The sequence below is a fragment of the Camelus dromedarius genome, chromosome 5 (assembly GCF_036321535.1).
Source record: "Camelus dromedarius isolate mCamDro1 chromosome 5, mCamDro1.pat, whole genome shotgun sequence".
NCBI lineage: Eukaryota > Metazoa > Chordata > Mammalia > Artiodactyla > Camelidae > Camelus > Camelus dromedarius.
In genome coordinates this window covers 85889241-85903747 of record NC_087440.1, presented here as the reverse complement: position 1 = coordinate 85903747, position 14507 = coordinate 85889241, and the positions used below count along the sequence as shown (strand labels likewise).

General features: G+C 52.2%; 1 protein-coding gene across 1 annotated transcript in view; it reads left to right on the top strand.

Moving 5' to 3' along the window:
- Positions 1 to 9133, top strand: part of SYNE3 (spectrin repeat containing nuclear envelope family member 3) — a 90121-nt gene extending 80988 nt beyond the window's left edge. Inside the window, exon 18 of the mRNA XM_031454269.2 lies at positions 6663 to 9133. Within this exon, the coding sequence (XP_031310129.1) occupies positions 6663 to 6863 (201 nt within the window). The 3' untranslated portion in view covers positions 6864 to 9133. The remainder of the gene's footprint in view (positions 1 to 6662) is intronic.
- Positions 9134 to 14507: the final 5374 nt, after the last annotated feature.

Genomic DNA, 14507 nt, shown 5'->3' with positions numbered 1-14507 from the left:
TGGCTCTCCACGCTTTTTTCTCTCTCGGCACACCCAGGCACTGAAAGCTCCAACTACGTCAGTGGCTTCAGCCTGCTTGTTTATATAAACAGAATAATTAAGATTTATTAAATTTGCAGCTGCCTACACACTTGCCAGCTCAGTGCCACCGGATACGTCCGCCTGCAGCATTCAGACGTATGGAGTGTCATTGCGTTTTTCTTTTTTTTTTTTTTTCTGAGTCGCAGTTCCTTTTAATATGAGAAGTAGACTATATACATGTTCCCATTTTTAAAAGTAAATGCTAGCATACTACCCACACTGTTTTCTGTCATTTTGATCTCGAGTACAGCCTAGAGATTTACTCCATGTAGTTTAAAGATACCTCTCATTTTTTTCCTTTTCTATATGTGTGGTTTTGCAGTGTAACCACAGAGTTGGTAAGAGAAATTTCTCTTTATGGACACATTCCAGCTACTAAATACAAGAGGCCTGATGGATAGAATACCCCCTTTTGTAACCTCCTATGGAGTAGGAGATCTTGGCACGTCATTGCTTCTCGAATCGCCATTGGGCTGTGAGTCGACTCAGTTCCCGCGTTGACGCAGGGAAGTGGCGTCGTCCTACCTGAGACAGCCTTTTCACTGAAGGATAGACGTGCTAATGTTCGTGCTTGCCTGGGTGATGGAGGCAGGGCCACGCGCCCGTGTGCAGGAGTGGAGAGCAAATTCCTCCGTGCATCGGGGGCTGTGGGCTCTGGGAGATGGGCATGGATGTCGAGAGACCCGAGGGCAACATTTTCTTCACTTGCCCATATTTCGCAGATTTTAAGACTCATAATTTTTCACATTTTCACATCTCTGGAACGGGGGTGTTTTATTACAATCCCGTTCTTCCGGTGAGGATTGGAATCTCCTTCCCTCCACCACCCAGGACACTACCCACCTGAGATTTCTTTAAATTAAAATCTCCGCTTGCGGGTTGTGTTTTGCTTTGTTTTCCTGAGGACCACACTGACGGTGTCAGTTTAAACCAACCTGTGGGAGCTCCAGCCTTGAGGTTCAAGTTCTCGGGGTGGAGTTTTTTTCCTGCCCTCACCCGGTGCCAAGATGAGACCTTGGATTTCCTTGCTTCCCGTTACTGCGGGGCAGGGAGGATTAGCCTTTATTTCCCCCACCCTGAAGGCGTAGCCCCATGGTGCCCCAGTGTTCTGTGGGGTCTCCAGTCAATGCTTGTTTGTTGGGTTTTTTCCTTTCTTAGGGGGATATAAAATAATGGTGCACCTTACAGTCAGCATCGTAGAGCAGATGAAATGTTTGTGATACTGAATCTCAGAAAGCATTAATGAGTTTTCCATGTTAGGTAATAACTCTCTCACATTAGCTATGATTTTTTAAAAAGTCCCTACTATGCGCTAGGCACAGCTGGGACGCTCCCCTGCCTGGTCTTTGACACTTGCAATCACCTTCTCCTTTGTAGCGGGAGGAGAGTGGCCTCTTGGTCCCTCCTCCATGTGACAGTGAGCCAGATCTGGGTGGGTGCAGAGGGAACATAGCTTGACTTTGTACCTCTGTGACTCACTGTGCAACTTTGGGGACTGGTCAACTTTGGCTCTTCCTTGGCCAAAGACGTGGGCTTTGCATAGGGCTGTGCTGTCTCTGACCTTCACAAGGAGAGGCCAGGAATGGGCCTCCAACCACCTGCTCCATCATCTCTGGAGCCTTGTCTTCCCATCCATCCACTGAGCCCATAAGCTACTGGCCACTGCTGATATGTGGAAGAATCCACGCTAGCACCTTGGATCTGAAGTTCTTGAAACTTGTCTTTGACTATTGACATCCAGAAATGTGGTGTTTTACATTTGCGCTTTTTTCTTCTTCATCCTTCCGTTGCTCAGCCCGCCTGCCTTCCACCCTCAACTCCTCTGAACTTCATCCCAGCGAGGTAACCAGCAGCTACCTCTCCACTCAGCCCAGCAAACATCTTTCTGTCCTCATCCACTTGGCCTCTGGGCAGCCCTGGGGCTGATGACAATGCTCTCCGCTCATAGCTGCTCTGACTGCCCTTCCCGGATTCAACCACGGGGGCCTCTCTCTGTCTTATTTTATTATTTTCAGTTATCAGAGTCAGTGTCGATAAGATTCAGTGTTGATGAAATACTATTACTTAATCCATGGTCCATATTCAGAATTTTAAAGCTGTCTCAATAGTCTTAAAAAATTAATACTTTTTTTTTCCTTTTAGCAATTTCAAATTTACAGACAACCTGAGCAGATCAGAGAGTCCCCACATGTGCCCTCTCCTCCCCACATCTCCCATGTTTCCCCAACATCAGCATCGTGCATTGGTGTGGAAGCTTGCTTACTGGGACTCCATGAAGTTCATGGTCGACACTGGGGTTCCCTCTTGCTGTTGCACATTCTGTAGGCTTGGACAGATGTATGCTGACATGCGTCCCCCATTCCAGTGTCACACAGAACGGATTCACTGCCTTCACCTTCTCCCCAGCTCTTCTGCCCCATCCCTCTCCCCTCCCCCAGGGCTCCTAGCAACCACTTCTCTTGTTCCTTTCACCAGCAAAATGCATCTGAGTTTCCTCCATGTCCTTTTGTGACTTGCTTTCTCATTTCCTTTCTCAGTGAATAATATTCCATTGTAAGGATGTAAGTTTTCAGGTTTTTTTTGCCTTTTATTTTCCCTCAGTCTGGGATCCAGACTGGGCTCACATTACATTTAGTTGTCACATCGCTCTAGTTTCCTCTAAGCTGGGATTAGTCCTCTGTTTTTCTTGACCCTGACCTTAAGTGCAGGCCAGATGTTTTGTCGAGTGTCCCTCAAGTTGGGTTTTCCCCACGTTTCCCTGTTGAGCATTTCTGGCAGGAATGTCTCAAAAGTGATGCCGTATTTTCTTCTTTTTTTTTTTTTTGAGGGGGTAGGTAATTAGGTTTATTTATTTATTAATGGAGGTCCTGGGGACTGAACCCGAAACCTTGTGCATGCTAAGCACACACTCTGCCACTGAGCTAAACCCACCTCCCCCTGTTGCCGTGTTCTTAGTGCATTTTATTGGGAGACACACAATGTCCATATGCCGCCAATGTTGGTGATGCTCATTCTGATCACATGATTAAGGTGATGGCTGCTGGATTTCTTGCCTGTAAATCTGCTTTCATTTCTTTTATAAATAATAAGCATTAGCTGCTCAGAGAACCTGGAAATACAGCACCTCTTTCTCCCATGGTCGCACCCTCCGGGTTCTCCAGGGCCCCTTTCCCTCTCATGACTCACCCTTTCCCTGACGGTTCCTTCCCCTGGCCTGGCTTCGCTCCCCGACTCTGGGGCTCTCACGCCCTCTGTCCATCTGCTGTCTGGGACTCTCCTTCTAGCTTCAGTCTTGAGGCCCAAGCCTGCAAGACGTCTGCTCAGGAGACCCCTCGGACTCAGCATTCTAAAGCTGACCCCACTGTGTTCCCTGCACCCAAGCAAACCCCGGTCCCCATATCAGTGAAGCATCGTCACTACCAGTCTTCCAAGCTAGGTGCCTCTGGGTCACCCTAGACCATCCCTGACCTGACCTTGGTTCTGCCCTAGGCTCAGAAGAGCCTGGTCATGGATGGATCTCAGATGAGGAAAGAAGAGGGAAGGAAGGAAAGGGAGACTTGTGTCCATACACCTGCTGCCGAATGAGGCTCCGTCCTCACTTGAGTAATGACACTCCGATCTTTCCATCCAGAGGCACCTCCCACCAATGAACCAAACCACCTCCAAAAGGCCAGCTCAGCTCTTAACTCCATCCTGCTCCAAAGCCAGCCCAAGGTTCTGGAGAAAGAGTCCTGGGGCCTGACCATCGCATGCAGAGCCACCCCAGCGAGGAGATAAACATTAACCCAGCCCCATGGCAGGCGCTGCCTTCCCGTCCCTGGGTGGGGACTCTCTACGGCCTCTGAACGCTCCTGGGAAGTGAGTCTTGGGCTGTAACTGCGCTTAGTGAAGACACTCAAGGTGTCGTGGGCAGGGCCCAGCGGGGGGATCTGTGGACGCTCTCAGGCTCCCTGGAGTAGTCGGGGCAATGCAGTGGACCCCACACACAGCCCCCTTCTGCGGGTCCTAGAGGAAACCCAGAAAGAGGAAGCCAGCCAGCAGGTGGCTCAGCAGTCTGTCAGAGGGGCCTTCAGGGACCAAACTAATTGCTAAGTGAGAGTTTAGAGAGGGGCACTGTGCTGGCCCACCTCGGATCGGCAGAGAAAACCTGGCCCCCTCCCGTCGCCTTGAGCTCTCGGCACTGACCTGGAAGCAACTTTGTGCTGGAGAATGAGGCCCAGCCAGCTCTTGGGAAAGACCCTGAAAGCCCCAGTGGTGATGCAGTGTGACTTCCACACTCGGGGCCCCGCGTCAGGGTAGGACCAGCTTCAGCAGAGGCCCAGTGGGGCTGTTGTCATTGTGCCTGTTGTTTCTTATGAGAAACAATGCCACGAGGGATGGTGGAGAGAGCCTGGCTGTGGAGCCTCGCTGGCAATTTGAGCCTGTCCGTGTGACCTTGGGCTGGTTATTTCCCATGGGCTCAGTTTCTTCCTCTGAGAAATGGGCACACGGAAGCCCACCTCCCAGAATGGGGCAAGAACTCAGGAAGCCCGTGAGTGAGGTGGATTGCTGAGCACAAGGCCAAGGGGTGCTCGGTGTACATTAATGCAGGGAGCCCAGGTGTTCTGGGGGGGCCGTCAGGACAGTGCCGACCGTTCACAGATGGGTCAGTGAGCATGCCGTCACACCATGGGCACCAAGGGAGGAGAAGATGGCCAGATGCACAGGAAGGAAAAGAGCCTTTTCTTCATTATTTCATTCATTAGGCAAATATTTACTGAACGTCACTAGGAATACCGCAATGAGCCAAACTGATGTGGCTCCTGCCTGCAAGGACACAGACTTTAATTAGTAACCCAAAGGAAAGATACTGATATCATGAAAATGTGTAATGGAGCTTTTTTTGGCTTAGATCAGGGACGGTTCCCCTGAGGAAATGACTCACAAGTTGAGATTAGAATGACCAGTAGGGACTAACCAGCTGCATTGGAGAAAGGAGGGAGATTCCAGACAGAAGGGATAGCCTGTGCTAAGGCCTTGTGGCAGGAGGATGTGCGGGCTTTTTTAAGGGGCCAAGAGCCGGCATTTAGGGAGGGCAGTGTTCTCTCTGATGGATCTGAGGAGGTTGATGGTATCTGATTCCTGGCACCTGGTTGCAGGGGGAAGCTAAAGGGGGCTGGTAGGAGCTGCCCGTCTGCCCTGGAAGAAGAAAGGAATGAGTATTTGCTGAGCACCAACTGCATGTTCAGCATGGCCTGCGCTGCCTCACTTACCTTTCTGACTTTGATAGGCAGGTTTCATTCTCCCTTTGCCCCAACAGATGAAGGCACTAAAGCTCAGAGAGGCTAAGAGACCTCTCCTAGGTCACACAGCTAGGAAGTAACAGGACCAGGATTAGAATCCAGAACTCCAAACTTTTCCTTTCCCCAATATCCTTTTTCATCAATGGCAGAAGATCGGCATTTACTGTGATTGACTCATCTTTCCTGAACTCCTCAAAACTCTAGAATCTCAGGTTCCTGGGAGATCTTGAAGGACTCTTGAGCATTCAGTTACCACGCACGACATCACCTGTTCTGTCCCCACCACCATGTGCTATCGACCCTCGGCCTCTACACCCTATGGGGTGGGAGCTCATCACTGATGGAGGAAGCCCCTTTTCTCTTTGGATAGTTCTAACTGGGCAGAACGCAGGTGGTGCTTTCTATGGGGAAACTGAGGCATGGAGACACTCCCAGATCTGGGAAGGGCTGAGATGATCAGTTTCTTTGTGGCTTCTTAAGAGGTAGTTCGTGCTGATATGTCTGCGTGTGTGCGCGCCCACGTGCACATGTGTTTTCTGAGCATTTGAGAATCGTGTTAAAATGTGTCATCTAGTTTAAAGAGCATTTTAGAATCCAGGCTGCCTCAAAGTGAAGATGTGAGCTCTAAGTGAATAGACACCGGGTGGGTGGCAGGAGTCCTTCAAAAAGACTGCCCCCCCCCCCGTCAACACATAAATGCAAAAACAGCTTTGAACTTTCAAAGTTGGTTTCCCCAGGGGATGATGGCCAAGGCACAAGTTTTCACTTAAAAAAGCAAAGTGTTAGCTCTGAAAATGGAGGAGTCAACAGAAACAGGACCCTTGGAAACAGAGCTCCGTTTGGGAGACGGTTAATTACAGGTTTTCAGTTGTGGTGTGAACCCAAGTAAGGGTGGGTCTACCTGTTGTCTCACCCTCTCCCTCTCCTGGATGGGTCAGAGACTTGGAAGCAGGCAATATGAAATTTCAAGGAGTCAAGTTAGAGCCCCGACAGACTGAGGCAGCCCTACGTGAGCCGAGCTGGTGGGTGAGCCAGGTCTGACCCCGCCTGGCACCTGTGGGAAGATAGGTCTCCTCTGTGGATGTATGCTCATTCGGCCTGTAACTTCGCCCTTCTCCGTTCATGCCTTGAGTGGTTTGAGGAAACCAGAGATCTTTGCGGCTGAACTGACATTAGTCCCACTTCACAGGTGGGAAAACTGAGGCCTGTGCAGTGGGAGAGTCCACCGGAGCTGCTGCAGCTCCTGCCATCGCTCCACCCTCCCCTCCCGAGACTCACGTCTCCTGCTTGGTTCCGCAGGTGCGGCGGAGGCGAGGGCTGCGCTCCCTCTGCCGGAAGGCGTGCTGCGTGGCACTCCCGCTGCAGCTGCTCCTGCTCTGCTTCCTGCTGCTGCTCTTCCTGCTGCCCGTCGGGGAAGAGGACCGCAGCTGCACGCTGGCCAACAACTTTGCCCGCTCCTTCATGCTCATGCTCCGCTACGACGGCCCCCCGCCCACCTAGCCCACTGCGGGCACACAGGGGACTTTCTTCTCCAAACTTCCATCAGCCGGGGCTCCTCCGGAGGATGCCGAGGAAACTGGAAACCGGGGCAGGCCAGAGCTGGCAGAGCTGCATCCGTGTAAATACTGTATTGACGTTCCCAAAACAATATTACTTTTTATACAGTGTTGTCTTAGTCTGTTTATACTAAATGTGTACTATGAGAGTAATGGCCAGCTTTTTTTATCTGCTCTGTATGTCAGTGCTCAGGATTTATAGCTCCATATATGACCTCTCTTTCTAGTTGGAGAAACTCCTAGCAGTTTGCGTGTCCAGTGGGATCGTGTGGCATTTTTGCCTCGGTCTGCAGTCAGCCCTGGAAAGCAGGAACCATAACATGTCACTTTTATGGCCCCCTCCTACCCAGAAGCCAAGCCCCAGACCCAGATGTTCACGTAGAGGCCTCCGAGCTGTCAGCGTGGAAGAACAGTGCAGGCCCTCGCTCAGAGCCCAGGGGCTCCTGCTTTCCGCACAGTGAGAACAGCCAGGCTCGTCTAGGCTTTGGGATGACGGCAGACCGGGTGCTGTGGATCAGAAGCAGAAATGGTGCTGATCCCGGGCAGGCCCAGTGGCAGCAGTGAAAAGTGGCAAGTGACAGAATGAAATTAAGGGAGAAAAAGAAGAACCACAGTGAGCAGACCCAGAGCTGAGCAAGCAGAGCAGGACGGGGACGTGCGTGCAGGAGCCCTGACAGCCCAGGCCAGCGATGGAGGTCGCGGTCGGGGCACTGGGCCTTCAGGAAATGCTCAGCTCGTGCTCCGTGTGTTCTCTGCCCTGTTCAGGGAGCAAACCAAGGAGAGAAAGCCTGCTGTTAAGTTTCCCGCGCAGGACGGGGAGCACGCTCCGCGTGTAGCGTGCCCCTGACAGTGCCAGGGAAGCAGTGTTCCTTGGGCTGAGTTTTTCACCACCTACGACTCAGGCTTAAGGAACGGAGGGGAGCACCTGCCACACCAGGGACCAGGGATCGAGGGTCCAAGACAGAGGTGACAGTTCAGCCGTGGAGCTCGGCCTGTCTGAGGCACACTCCCTCCGCCTTCCAGAAAGGACTTTGGAGAGAGCTGGTCCTCTGGGTCAAGAATGTCCCACACACGTGCCCACAAGGGACCCAGGGTCCAAGTGCCCCACACCAGGCTCCTCTGCAGGGGCTCTGCACTCCGGCCCACCCACCACCTGGGAAGGGGCCGGGCCGATGCTATGCTGGGCCCTGAGGCTGGAAATATGTCCCTTTCTCCCCAGGGAATTCTGAAGCCGTTCCTAAGTGCTTCACAGCTGGATCAGATTTTCCCTAAATCAGCACTAAGTTTCCCTTTTTAAAAGATGCTCGGTGCCCACTCTTAGCAAATTGATTTTTGTCTGTTCAGCTACACAGAGAAGACCAAAGAGGGGATCCTCAGACCAAGAAAGGCCTTTAATCAGAGGGGAAACTGAAGACCCAAGAGGGTCCAGCCCCCCAGCGCCTTGCCCCTCCCCACTGCTCTCTGCAGCGCCCGGACCCCTCCTTCCTGGCACAGGCCCGGCCTGGGCAGAGCTCTCAGCGCGGGACCCCGGCCTCCCTGTGACTGGGAAGAGCTGGACGCTTGCTGGGTGCTCACCGGGCAGGAAAACAGTGTTGCCGAGAAGGGCTCTTGGTGCTGACTCAGAAAGCACGCTTTTCTCAAGATGTTTAGAAACCAAACCACCAGGCCATTCTCTGCAGGTGACTGACCGCTTTACTGGAAAATCAGGGGCTGCGTGAACCACGACCTCAGGCCCAGGCAGCCAAGCCCAGACGCTCACTGGGTTGTGTTGGTCCAGCCCTAGAAGGTCAGCGGTGTGGCCAGGGCCTTCGAACATCTCCACTCCCGCTCTCCCACTTCGTGGTGAGCAGGTGGAGGCCCGGACAGGGGAAGTAACACCCGTGGCCACACAGCGAGAAACAGCATGGCTGGAGCCCATCTTGGTCACTCACTGCTGCCCCCAGGCGGCGCCCTGCGCAGGACAATGCCACCCCCCTGTAGGTGACCTCAGAAACAAAGAGCTGTTTGAGGTGAAGGCAGTTGTGTCACGTGTCCTGTGTGTTGGGGAGGGAGACATTGTCATTGTCACGTGTGGGCTGGCGGGTGGGGGTGACTATATTTTTTTAAACTTTGACAATGATGCCCTAGAGTCTGCTTGTTTGCATAATTTTTTTTTAAAAAAAGAGAATTGATATTTTCATTACTTTCATATAAATACAGCTATGATACACTATAGCCACCACTGACTGTGTAATCTCCTTTGCTGAAAGTGGGTGCAGACGATTACAACTTTTATGGCTTCCTTTCTAGCTTCCTGAGCACCAACCGCGAAGGGCTTTAAAGCGCCTTGTGGAAAGGGTGTCCCGGTGGGACCCCTGTGTGTTTATTTTCCCTCTGACCCCCAGAGGGAGAGAGGTGGTAAGAAGGGAACATCACTGCTGTGCCCAGGTGTGTGTGTGTGTGTGTGTGTGTCTGCATGTGAGAGAGAGAGAGACAGCGGGGGAGAGAGAGAGAGAGAGAGACAGGGGGGAGAAGCAGGGAGAGAAAGAGAGGGAGGAGGGGGGAGGGCGGGAGGGCAGGAGCAGAGGGAAACACGAGTGAGCATGATCAAGGCTGCAGCTCACCCACCTTAGCTGCCTCTTGCTCCCCTGATGAGGGACACCTGACCCCCAGAGTGGCCATGCCTGGGGGAAGTGGGGGTGGGGAGAGGTCCCTGCCTGCTCAGTGAATCCTGAGACGACTGCGGCTTCCTTTAAAATCTGTTATCTGAATGTCACACGCTGGTGGCAGCACGGTGACCTCCAGCGCGTCTCTTGTGTCCCTGGCCCAGTCGGGATCATGCCCCACGTTCCCTCTCTCATGGACACTCAGTGAATGGGGTGGGGGCGCCCCTTGCTGCTCTTACCCCAATGTGATCGTCACCCATCTGGGTCAGCAACAGAGAGGCGGTGAGGCAGTGAGCTGTGACCACAGGCCCAGCATTAAGTCCCTGGGCATCCACCCCGACGGCTGCATCCACAAAGGCAGGCATTAGTAATTGATCTCCGAGCTCTTCCCCTCCCTCTTTCCAGCCCCAGCAGACCTCACAGTCCTTCTCAAAACTAGTCCAGGCAGCCACAGCCAGCCAATCACACTTGTCATATGAGGAAAAACCTGTTTGACATCCTTGTACCTAATACCAGTCCCCTCAGAAAACTCTCAGTTCTGGCCTCCTCCTTTCTTTTTTTTTTTCTTTTAATTAAGATGTTCCCTATCAAAAATCACTTCCCTTAGTCTAGGACCTGGGAGAGACAAGCTAACCCCAGAAAGCAGGTAATGGGCTGAATCACCACATAGAACTTTTAGGGGAAGCAGGATGGAGCAGATGTTGAATTATCAATGTCTTTATAGACTTGTTCCGATCTTATGCCCATTTTACAGGTAGGAAACTGAGGTCCCTACAGCTCCTGCTCACCCAGTGAATTCAGGGAGTTCGTTCCAGAAGTGGGGGTAGATCTCTGCACCCACGGGGTGACAGAGCGACACTGCTCAGTGCTGAACAAGGTGGAGATGGAGCTCTCCTATTAAGAGCTGTGTGACCTTGGGTGAGTTCCCTGCCACCCACCCCTGGCCACTGGCAGAGGGGAAATTAGCCCTGACACGTCCCCGACTACTTGCCACGTTCGATATTCTGGGGAGATGACGGTGGGCTGCTGTCTGGAGGGGCAATCCCTGGATTCAGCTACGAGCGTCAGAATCCCTCCTCCCACCAGCTTTGACTTGAGCACCAGCGGCGTTGCTTCTCGCTCATCCTGAGGCGTCTAGTGCTGGGCAGCGGTCGGCATCGTTCCCTCAGCTCAGGGATGTCAGGGCCAAGGGCTCCTCACGCTTTCCTCATGGCCCAAGATGCTTGTTCCACCTCCGGATTTGTCATCTGGGTTCCAGGTCGGAAGAAGGGGAATGAGCTGGCTGAAAAGCCCTACTTTACAGGAGCTTTCCCAGAAACCCACCCAGACACTCCTGTCACCATCTCGCTGGTCAGGACTGTGTCACATGGTTCCTCTGCATCTGCATGGGGATCTGGGAGCACGTCCCCCAACAAAATGGGCATCTCTTAGCAAGAAGGAGGGGTAGAGCGGACTGGAGTGGCACTTAGATGGCTCTGCCCTCGTCCTCCTGACCCTCCATGTCTTGGTCTCATACTCTGTCACCGCAACTTGGAGATGTTCAGGACTGAGGGGCGAGAATGACCTTCCACCACTGCCCTCCACCTGCCTCACCTGGTGATGGGGGTCCTGGAGTCCTGGAGGCCCTCCCCTTCCCCAGAGTGTCACCGCTGTTGCTTCCACACTCAGGACACTTCTGCGCCCACCTTCTTGGAAGAGTTGGGAATGAGCGAATAAATCAAGTGCCCTGCTCGGCCAGAGGGTGTCCCTTCCCCACTCCTGGTCGTGCAGGCCCAGGGAGAAGTTTTGTTTAACACTTTTGTGTTTGGTTTCAGCCCAGGAAATTTATATTTGCTTTAATTTCTTCTGGAACATGAGTTACTCCTGGGTGCAAATCCTAGAAAGAAAGGCTCTCAGAGCTTTTCCAGGCTGACCTCCCACTTTCTAGCAGATCGCTGAGGCCTCGAAAGGGAACATGGGGGGACAAACCCACGCGGGGAGGCGGCTCCCAGCGTCCAGCTGACAGAGCTCACGGTGCCTCCAACAGAGAAGCGGATTCGAAGGACTTAAACCATCATTTCTCCCTCAGTTTCAATTACAAGAGAAAGGCCTTCTGTCTGTCAAAATAAGAAAAAGGGGGAATTCATTTCTAAAAAGAAATTAAAAAGACAAAAGCTCACCGTCTAAAAGGAGATCAGTTAAAGAAACAGTCAGGCTTAAAAAGCAGTCAGCCAATTGAGCACCCTCCAGTGCCTGCCTTACGGTTGTCATGGTAACATCACAACTGCTTCCAGGTTGGTACCCAACCACCTCGTCCAGACAGAGAACAGTAATCATACAGACGGACCTCACTTCCCCAAAGGGTCCCAGGCTTCCTTTGGAGAACGCTTACTTCTGAGCTCAACCACCAAAACACAGGCTGTCGGCCCCTCTTCTTGTTCTGGTGGAAATGGGAGGGAAGAAACAAATTGAGGACCTGCAAGGTGGCCCTGACTCCTTCCAAAAGCCTATGCCGTGAAATCCTGGTCATGTCTTTAGACTCTGAAACCAGAGCACAGGAAGGGTTAGCAGCCTGCCTGAAAGCAACCAGCTCGTGGGCGGGTGGTCGATTTGCGACTTGGACACCGAGATGAGGGGCTCCCGGCCTCTCTGTGGACGCTTAGGCCTGGCTGTTTTTCTCTCCCTGCCAGGCCCTGGGCTGCTGCCACTTTGGTAGCTCGTTGGCTGGTTGAGGGTGACGTCCCAGAGCAGGGCCCGCAGGCTTTCTCCCTGGTGCCCCCTCCTCCAGGCAGCTGGCGACACCAGGGAGAAGTGCTGGGGGCCAGGGGACAGACGCTTACCTTCCCTGGAAAAGCACAAACACACCACCTGTCGCAGGGCTGTGGGACGTCGGAGTCGGCTTTGTGACGCCCCAGTCTGTGGGGCAGCTCTGACTCCCTCCACTGCAGCTTAAAGGAGGCATTTGCTCTCCAGAGCAGGGGCCGTGCATGTTCTAGAAGTTTTACCAGTGAGGAAGAAGTGACAGAGAAGTTCTGTGTGACTTTGGTGTGTGTGTGACTACACACTCATCTCCACCCAGAAGCACAGCCGCGCTGCCCGTTTCCAGCCCTGGGCTTCTGGAAAACAGAGGCCACCAGCCCATGGTCTATGGGTACCTCAGGATGACCATGCTGGACCCACTACATTTCCTCCGATTCCAGCATTTTCTGCCTCTTATGGGAGCTATTGGTTGTCCCCCCTGCAGTTCTTTGCACCAAGGGAAGGTCAGTTGACCCCTGAGCTCTCTGCCTGGAAACTCCCTCAGGCTGGTATGAAAACAAAGCCCTCTCTTTCTCTCGCTCGCTCGTGGCCAGCCGGCTGGCGGAGGAGGACTTAGCTCAGTGGGTCCTAGTTTACCCATTTCTCTCTTGCTCTGTGTGTCTGTCTGTGTGTTTTAGAAACCAGTGATGTTCAAAGATGCTAAAAAGCAAGGAAATCACTTAACAACTTGAAGATACATATATCTTGGTTTCTGTCCATTTCTCTGCTCTCTGCCACTATTTCTTGAAATTCTTATGATCTAAATACATATTGTGGAGGAATTGCCAGCTCTATATTCTCTTCTCACTGACGTTTGATTCTGTAGGACTCCCCTGGGGAAGGGTCAGCTTTATTCTCTTCGTTTACTTGTTTATGTTCATTCCATGTTTTCTTCCCGAAAACATCTGAGGCAAGACTTGACTGTATACAAGGTCAACACAGTCATTTATGTAAGGGTAGAAATAACCTGCTTATTGATGTGCGCAACATATTTTTAACCAATAAATGGATTGGCTGATTTTTAAAAATGTATTCAGAATCAAAACAAAAGAGAGAGAGAGAGAGAAACAAACAAACAAACTAGGGATGTTCATAGAATTTGTGGAGCACCTGAGGTGCCAGAAGCAAGAAAAATGCAAGTTTTCAGGCCCAGCTTTAGAGGAATGACCACTGCCCCCTCCATCTCAAGCCCAAAAGCCCAGCAGTCTCATCCCAAAGCAGGTGAGCCTGATGCGTGTGTCAGTTTCTCCTGTCTCCCCTCCCAAGGGAGGCCTGGGAACCAGAGGGCCCCATATCTTCCCAGAACCCCATCTGGAGGCATTGGCCACCTTCCTGTATTCACTCTACCTTCGGTCAAGCCCACGGGGGCAAAGTCACTGCATCTTTGCCCTCCAAGACCTGGTGACACTCGCCTGGTGCTGATCGGCTACTCACGTGGCTGGACTGGTCTAGTCGGTGCAGGGTGAGTCAGACAATGGCCTGGTGGAGTGTGTGTGTGTGTGTGTGTGTGTGTGTGTGTGGAGATGCTGTGTGAGCTTTGTTGTCCAAAGCAAACTAACTTCATTGTTTAAACATTTTATTATGTAAACAGTAGGCCTGGGACCAGAGCCACTCCCATCATGTTATTTGTGATTGTAAAACATGCATTTGCAATAAACTCTGCTTCCTGGGAAGACAAGCGGAGTGGACGGCAAATGACCATCCTGGAGCCTGTGTGTTATCTGGGGTCACATCAGGTCCAGAACTGGTGCCGCCCCTGCCTTCCCTGCTGGGCCTGGTGGGGGGGGTGGGGACACGCTGGCCCATTCTACCCAGGGCTCTGTTTTCAAGTCACATGACGTTTTCATCCCCTTCCTGTTGTTCAAGTTGGAAGTAGCCGTGTTCTCAAAGGGCTTGAGGTCTTTGCCATGGCTTTATGTTTTCTAAAATGTATCTGCTTTAAGTTTGGAAATAAAAACCTATTTTGGTCTATGGAGCATTGTGTGGTTTGGAAATTCTTTTTCTGAGGTAAAGGGGTTTGTCTGAAGAGGTTATCAGGAGAAAGACGCCAGGTGGCTACGGCTGACTGATGGTTCAGCTCTGACTCCGGGCAGAACCAGGGCCCGGTTTACTCAGAGGTCGAACCCAAGGCAGCAGTGGCTCTCAGTCCAGCGAGCACAGCAGGG